Below are 8609 nucleotides of genomic sequence, written 5' to 3'. Positions count from 1 at the left end.
AAAACTTTATCAATTCTATATATATATATATACACGTGTTTATAATCCATCAAATATATAAGAGAGAACTGATTTTAACTATGTTTAGAGCGAGAATTTACTGAAGAGTTAATATTATAATTTTTTTAAAAAAAAGTTTATGGTTAAATTTGCAACATTTACCGTATCTATCTAATTTTAAGGTGTAATTTGATGAGAAAGATGGATGATAAAAATGGTTAAAAATTTTAAAATAATAATGATTTGAATTACACCCACCAATTTTGAATGGTAAAAAATTAAAGTCTTGAATTTACATAATAGAAAAATGGTGGATCATTTTGACCCTTTCAAAACTCTTATTTTATATATATTTCTTTTTAATTTTGGTATCACATTTATTTGGAGTGGTTGGGTGGGTGATTCATAAATAACAATTAATTAATTATTTTAATTAAAAAAAAAAAAAAAAAAAAGACAAACTTCAAAGGGATTAAAGACAGAAAAGGAAAGAGAAGAAGAAGTTAATGTCGCCTTCAACAAAATCTATATTTTAACCCTAAAAAATTCGAAACTTCCAATTTCAACCCCAATCTCACTCCTCTCTTCCCCTCTCAATTTCTCTCATCACCATTGTCGTCCTACCTTACCTTGCTCTTCCGCTCATCAACAATACTCATTTCTCTTCTCAATTTCTTCCCCAATACTCCTAACCCAGGTATGCTTCCTTTTCCTCCACATTTTAGTGTTCTTTCTGTCTCTCTCGATTTCCCTAGGTTTTACTGGATTTTTTTTTTTTATAAGAAATGTACATTTTTGGGGTGTGATTTCCGCAATTTCTGTAGCGGTTTTTCGATTACTAGCTATTTTGATTCGATTTTGTACTTTTTGTTCTTTTACGAGTTTTGTGGCAGCCTGAATATGGCCCTTCGAGATGCTGTTAGTAGCTTTAATTTGGGGATTTTCTTCAGTTCCAGTAGAAGGGGGTTTTTCGAAGAGGATTTTTGCTTCTTCATTCTCCTGTGATAAGCTTGTTTAAACAGGATTTTGATTCTGTTGCATGCAATGGTTTTTCTCAATGGGGGGTTTTTGTTTTTGTTTTTAAAATCTTTTGAGTTTTGAGCTATGTTTGAGGATGGCGATCGTGGTTTTGTTACAAGTAGTGTTTGTAGGTTTTTCCATTGGCGAAGAAGAGTTCCCCTCGCCTATGACTATTTTCTTGGTCAGCTCTGTGCGATGGCTAAGACAATTAGGAAAGACTTAGGTTGACCTTTGTAGACATGTTTATGATGAAACCTGTTTAGGAAAATTGCTTGATAAACAAACAATTTTGGATGGATTATTTTTCCTCTGGCAATTTAAATAAGTATTTAATACTTTAGGAAATAAATAAATCGACACAGTAGCGAAGAGAACTATATTTACATAATTAAAGACTGACGTGAGGGGGGAGAGGGAAGGAGGCAACATGGGCATGGGGAGGGAGAGACTTTATAATCTGAAGGTTCGATGTTTCCCACATTGTTGAACTCGGAAATAAAAAACTTAATCACACTTAAAACAAAAGGATTAAATGGACACTATTAACTAAATAGTAACTATAACTTGAATATTATGAATTAAAATGGGAGAGAGAGAGAAAGAGGAAGAAATGAACTATGTTTTTTGAAGTGTGAGGCACACTAAAGTGCAATAGCCTCCCCGGCGTAAGTATTAGGCGCAAAAATAAAATAAGGCAAGCCTTTTTCTTCTTTCTTGGTGAAGTGCATAATCGAAGAATGTAAGTAAATGCTACTTGCAAAAGATATCATCAACCTGAAACAAAATCCAAAACTGAAAAGAAAGTAAAGAAAGCAAAACATCTCCAATGTTGGTAGAAATTAAAAATCCCCAAAGTTAGTCACTCTTCAGGAAGATCCCCAAATCTTAGCAGGAAATCTTGAATGAAGATTGTAATGTTAGAAAATGAAGTAAACAAGTCATGTCACTTATTTGTGAATGTTGAATCTTGAACGTACTGAAATCCAAGGTGCTGCTTCTTTAAAGATCCAATTTAAAAAGGAAGTAAACTTTGAAGGCCAAAAGTTATATTCGAACAAAAGAAAATAGTAAAAGTTACGCTAAAATTAAACTATTACACTAAATAACCAGCATTTCCTATCAAACTTCAAAAGACTCGAGTACTTTTTTAGCTCACTCCCTATGAAGTTTATAACTTTTGAGCATTAGTCTCTTTTTATGACTTCAAGAAAAGAACTTACATGTTGCAGTGTGACATTGCATTTATGTGGCAGTGCCATAAAGGTACCACAACAGCCTATGTCATTATCCTTGCCTGCCCCTTCACAACCCCAACCCACCAAAACTGCCTCACTCTGCCGGTCGAAAATAGAGAGAGAAGTTCCCAAGTAATGTATTTTTTATTCGTTCAAAAAAACAAATGATTCCTAGTAAATTATTTGAGTTCAACAATATGTGGGGTGGGGTTTCAAACCTTTGTCCTTTTAGTCTAAGGGCATAATACCTTAACTAACTGGGAGATGATTTGGTTGGTGATTCCTAATACGTATTTTATTCAATTAATTGTTGCAACGGCTAAAAAAAATAGTTTTTCCCTTTCCCTCTCCACCCCTTTCTCTTCCTTCCGTCTTGATGTTATCTTCATTCTTTTATGGTATCGTGATGATTTTGACATGTCATTTGCGAATTTTTAGGATTCTTGGATTGGATGGTTTCATATTCTTTTATTATTCTTTTTTGAAGACAGAATGGTTTCATATTATGAATTTTTCAAGTATTGGGTAGCTCCTTTGTTTGTTCAGTGGAATAGAGAACTTAAAGATAGTTTGGCGAATGGTCTCCCTTGACCTAATAATATCGTGATGTAATTCAAACATTTTCTCTGCTCAAAATCAATTTAGGGTCCGAAGAGTGGTGGTAATTTTTACTTTTTACAATTCTGCTGTTATTGGGGCTATTTTAATTTTTTTTCCTTTTTTGTTTTTATTTGTTGTTTATTTTTTCGACTTTCATTTAGATTTTGCATTTTGTTGTCGGTTGATGATATCTTGTGAGCATTGGTTTCTATAAATAGAACAGGAGGTGAATATATTTTTGTTCTCTTGTACCTGTTGTCATAGAATCTTTTATTTGGAAATTGCTACCCTTAAATTTTTATCGAAGTTCAATCACAATTGAACCTATATTTGATTACTTTTTACCTGGGTAGTTTATAGTCAGTATGATAAAGCTTCTATTTTGCTAATTGTTTGGAGTATATTATTGTCGTGAATAAGCAGAGGAAAGACTTATATCCTCGTCTGCTGTAGAATCAAAAAAACGATGTTGAATGGCTTGCAAAGATATTTAAACCGTGAACAAGTTTGGCTGGCTTGTTCTAGGAAAGTTCTTTGTGATTGCAGTAGTTTTTATGAAGATCTTTCTATCTACTTTTTTCATTAGCATGATTTGTTTTAGAGCCACTTTCCGTTCACAAAATAACTCCGGTGGAATATGTTTATAGAAAAAGTCTCCCTCGAGCTATTACCAATGATTTATTCAAATGAGAAGGCATATGACAGATGTGTGTAATTCCTTCCAGTTCATACTTTTTTTTTCATATTTAGTTCATTTTAATTTAGTTTGTTTGTCTGATACTAGAATATTTTCATGCGTGTATTATACGTTTTTTGTTCTAATTCATAACATTTTATAATCAAAGTTTATTGTTAATTCATATGAGAAGTTGATACCTTATTTTTAAAATAATTAATTAAAGCCTTCAAAGATCAAAATATGGATTTAACATGTTCTTTCACTGCAAGAGTTCATCTGTTAAACACATTTTTTAGAACAATCAATTGAAAACTATAAAAATACATATAGATTTTAAAGCCCCCTTTTCGTTTTAACAGAAAAGTGTTGGAGTTTCATGCTTAAATCATACTGCCGGAGTTTGGAAAGGCATGCTTCCCAGAATGGCAGAGGGGTATGGGCCTCACTTCAAAGAAGCGAGGTGCCCTCACTAAAGGGTGTGCCTAAGTGTAAGTGTGCATGCTTTAGTGCGCTCTGAGCCCCTTATTTTATTTTATTTTTCATTTTTCATTTTTTTTTCATTTTTTTTTTGTTTTTTTGTGAAGAATCTCTTGGAAACTGCTAGGAAATCTGTTTTTGTCCTCAATTTCTCCAAATAATAATAATAATAATAATGTATATTCTCAAAATTCATGTTATTTTACTGTTCCTTTTTTATTTTTGAAAATATTAATGTTATTATTCTAATACTATATTTTTAATGTATAAAAATTTATTTACAAGAAAAAAGCCCTTGCTTGTCATCATGCCTTGTACTTGAGCTCTAAAGGACTATTTTGCTTTAGTGCCTTTTGAACATTTATAAAACAATGCAACTGGGCGATAAAATTCAAATGAACCTTTTTCATTTCTAGTCATGAATTCTTAGAGGGGTGGATAGAATTAGAGGAGGTGTAGGAGTTCGTGAGATTTAATGTGTCTGTTTGAGAATCTGTTACCCAGACGTTTTGTAATTATCGTTTCGGTATGATGCTTTTGGTTTGGAGTTTTCTCTTGTAGTGTAGCTAGTTGATGCCTCCTCTTGTGGGCTTGTTTTTTGTATGTCCTTTCATTTCTCTTAATGAAAGCTTGGATTCTTACCATGTATATGTAAGTCACGAATTGAATATTAAAATGGCTCATTTGGATTTGCTTAAACATTATAGTTCGGAATAAATGCTTCCTTTTGGATTTTGCCTTTGCTGTTTGTTTGTACTCATTTTCTTTCTGAAGTAGTTATAAGAAGCCCTTGGCAAATTGAAGCAAGAATCCTTGAGAGATTAAGTACCCGAGGAAGGAGAACTGGTTTCTTACTCGGTTTTAATTCTCCCAATCAATTTGATCAATTCAAAACTTGGTTAAATGTTCAACCAACTCTAGAACAAGAGTTGCAAGAGGGATGAAATACTTTGGGCTTTCAAAAGAAAAGTAAAAGTGCTTACACAAATTCATTAAGCATTTCAACCTGAATTACACCAAATGAGAAATAAGATTTTTAAACAACAATGTGTTGGAACTTAACCTCCTATGTGGTGACAAGGATTGGGCTAAAAGATTAAGAATCAGAGCATGAGAAGCACTAATTAAAGCTACATCATCTCTCTTTAGTGGTGTTGTCTTTACCTAGCTGTGGAACGTGAAAATTTCCAAGAAAATAAAGTTCTTTGTGTCGCCCATCATTATATAAGAATTTACACATTGGGGTGAGAGGGAGTTCTTTTATTCCAAGCTTATGGGTTGTAGATCTATGATCAATGAGCTCCTTCATCCACTCCATTTGTTTGGTAGGGAGTTCTTTGTGGAAATCTGGGTTGAGTGTAATTGTGGGGCCTTTGGAGTGAGAGGAATAATGAAATCTTCAAATGGCTTAAGACGATTTTGACCAATGTTTGGTCCTTTGTAAAGTTCCATGTTTCTCTTTGGACTTTGCAGTGAAGTTTTTTTTTGTAATTAACCTTTAGATCTTATGCTGCATGAATGGAGTTCCTTTTTAAGTGTTGAACCTTTCCTTCCATCTTCAAGAAATGAACAAAAGAATTCATTTTGCAGCTCCTATCGTTTCCTTCATATTCTCCAATTCTACTATTGTTGAGGCCTTCTTGTTCATTTCCTTCTTGTAGTTCCTCTTGGGAGCAGGAGGATGGCTTATCTCCGTGTTCTTCTCCTTGGAATCTTGGAAACTATCTTTTGGAGGCATTCGTGAAGCTTGAATGTTGGTTGAATTTGCGTCTGTTACTTCTTGGTTGATCCTTCACCAGATGTAAGACACTTGGAGTTGATTTAAAATCTCTGATTCATTTTATGTAGCTACCCTTTTCATCCTTGAATCCTAGTTTTATTGCTTTCATCACTTTCATAGATCACACCTCTAGCTTTATTGCTTTCCTCACTTTCATAGATCACACCTCTAGCTTTATTGCTTTCCTCACTTTCATAGATCACACCTCTAGCTTTATTGCTTTCCTCACTTTCGTAGATCTCACCTCTAGCTTTATTGAATCCTAGCCTTTGTTGATTTGATTGTTGTTGCTATCTTTTGATTTGTTCAAAGTGTAGCCGGTCATCATTAGTCAATCAGATCATTATCACAACGCTTTGTTATTGAAAGAAATCGGAGTTAGTCTAATAGAACAACTAAGCAAGACATGAAGACATAGTATTCACTTCACCATTTTATATGTATATATGTATGCCTTTTGCGCATGTTCATAGTTCGAATGTGTTGAATATTATGGGAGATAGGTTCCTAATGGGTAGGTTTAGGCACACCAGTGAAAAATTCTGAAGAAGGCAATATTGTTTGCCAAGCATTTTGGGCCACTTTTCTGATTTGGCTGCATATGGACGTTTCCGTTAATTATTTTTTGATATCAAGTCTTTTTACTTGAATTGTCTGATATTTGGCTTAAACCTGACTTTTTATGTAAACTTTGGGGACGTTTCATTATGGCTGCATATGAACATTTTTTGCTTTGAATATAAACTAACAGTCTCTGTTTTCTATATAAAATAATAATAATAAAGGTACTAAAGCTTTATCTTGTTTCTGTAGTCTTGAAATATGCTGTTCCTTTTCCTGCTGGGGGTGCGAATTAATCGGTACTTCTGAACGAGCAACAATTTGCCAGGATTAAAAGAGGATGAGTCAGGCTGACCAAGGAATCAGCGCTGATAATTTAGCTGATGCTCCGTTGAAGCGAAAACGCGGTCGTCCCAGAAAATATCCGAAGCTAAGTTATGATGAGAATATTCTTATTTCAAAGAATAGAGGTAAGAAACATTTGGAGGCTATGCCTATTTCTCCTGGTTCTGGAGTAAATGGAAACCAATCACAACCAGCAATTCAAATTCAAAATATATCTGATGGAATGCTGGGACAAGTCGTGTCTGGTGTCATTGAGGCAGTATTTGAAGCTGGATATCTTCTGTGTGTTAGGGTTGGCAACTCTGGAATCACTTTGAGGGGTGTGGTCTTTAAACCCGGGCATTATGTCCCCGTTTCGGCAGAGAACGATGTGGCCCCGGATATTCAAATGATCAGACGAAATATGGTTCCTTTTGCTACAGGAAATCAGAGTCCTGGAAATAACCCTCTATCCAATAATGGAGAGGTCCCATCCCACGAATCATCAGGTGCCACACTGGGGTTTAAATATTCGCCTCCACATTCGAACTGGGACGCTCCGAAAGAAAAATCTGTATCATCTATACTTGCCCAAATTACCCCTTCCGGAAGCTCAAGAGGTAATGTGGTTCCTGTTGTGCAACTACCTGCTAAACTAACTAATGGACCCTTAGGTCCCTCTGAAACATTTACACTTCAGACTGCTGATATTGAATCCTCAAAAGGCAAAGAGGTTCTTATAGGTTCTTTTACGTCAAACGAATCAGCTCCCAACGATGTGACAGTTGGGATAGAAAGCTTTTCTTTCCAACCTCAAACTAGTCAGCAGGTCGTCTTACAAGATGTTTCGGTAGAAAACACTTCTCACAACGAATCCTTTGTAATGGAAGTACATGATTCAGAAGGTAAATCAATGGCATTGCCTAGCACGCCTTTCGAGAGTCTTGTGACTGAAGTGATCAAGAGAATTCAAGCCCCCACTCTGTCAGCTGAGATGCAGACTGAGAACAACAAACCAACTGTTACGATATCAGCTAAAGAATTCGAAGTTAGTTCAGAGGTTGAAGCTAACCTCCTAGCAGATGGAGCGTTGATGATTGAACCCCTAAAAGCAGTGCAGCCCCTTCATGAAAGTTCAGAGCATATTCCCAAAGCTCTGGATGACGAGTCTAGAACCGGCAAAATGACTGAGCTGTTACAGGTACACAAGTCTTCGACTAGAATGTATTCTTCGTCAATCTTCATGTATTTGGTTAGATTACTAATACTTCTTGTACATGGGAAGAATGCACTTGCTTTATGCCGCTGCCTGCACTAACAAAGTGACATTACTTCGACAAGGTTTTGCAGGAAAACATGATGCAAACTCCAGATCCGTGGGGTGACATGCACGACCCGGGTTTGATACTGAAGTCGGAAGAACCTGGGGAATCAAGAAGAGAGATTGGGGATGAAGAAGAAGCTGGCAGCCAAAAGCAAATGTGAGTAGCAGCAGCATGTATGGGCACAGTTAATACTTTGGGTATAGAGGGGGTGGGGTACCATATGGTGTAGCTGTTTTCTGGATGCTACCCAACGTCTAATCCTAACATAGTGTAGTTGGATGATTGTCTAGTTGGATATTTGGATATGGACAACAAGTTCACATATGGAGAGTAAAGTAGCTAAAAGAGCCTTAAGTTATAAGGTTTTGTTGGGCAGCTTAATTGAATTAATGAAATTTATAAGTTTTAATCCCGAATCGATTAGAGAAAAAGGTTGCTGCCCGTCGTATGAATCAAGTACTACTTAGGTTAAAATGTACTTTCGGCTTCATATATTTTAATTTTTGTACTTTAATTTTGAAAATGTATTCTGGGCTGTCTTTTCTTCTTACCTGAAAATTTATTATTGTTGTTATTCAACTAATTTCTATACAAAGGACTAAGGACTA

The 8609-nt window shown here is 35.2% G+C and overlaps 1 protein-coding gene across 5 annotated transcripts; it reads left to right on the top strand.

Annotated features, from left to right (window-relative positions):
• Positions 1-511: 511 nt before the first annotated feature.
• On the top strand, positions 512-8413 carry LOC111783826 (uncharacterized). 5 transcript variants are annotated; one of them, XM_023664671.2, is made up of 5 exons: positions 515-697; positions 3894-4022; positions 5673-5812; positions 6605-7877; positions 8018-8413. In XM_023664671.2, exons 4-5 carry the CDS (start codon positions 6693-6695, stop codon positions 8159-8161), a joined length of 1329 nt encoding a protein of 442 aa, XP_023520439.2. In that variant the 5' UTR covers positions 515-697; positions 3894-4022; positions 5673-5812; positions 6605-6692; the 3' UTR covers positions 8162-8413. The 5 variants fall into 5 exon arrangements, with proteins under 5 accessions (XP_023520441.2, XP_023520439.2, XP_023520437.2 ...); XM_023664673.2 differs by lacking the exon at positions 3894-4022 and having other exon boundaries at positions 512-697; positions 8027-8413; XM_023664669.2 differs by lacking the exon at positions 3894-4022.
• Positions 8414-8609: the final 196 nt, after the last annotated feature.

Source organism: Cucurbita pepo, chromosome 14 (genome assembly GCF_057944985.1).
Source record: "Cucurbita pepo subsp. pepo isolate OVF chromosome 14, ASM5794498v1, whole genome shotgun sequence".
Lineage (NCBI taxonomy): Eukaryota > Viridiplantae > Streptophyta > Magnoliopsida > Cucurbitales > Cucurbitaceae > Cucurbita > Cucurbita pepo.
This window is presented reverse-complemented; position numbering and strand designations above follow the sequence as displayed.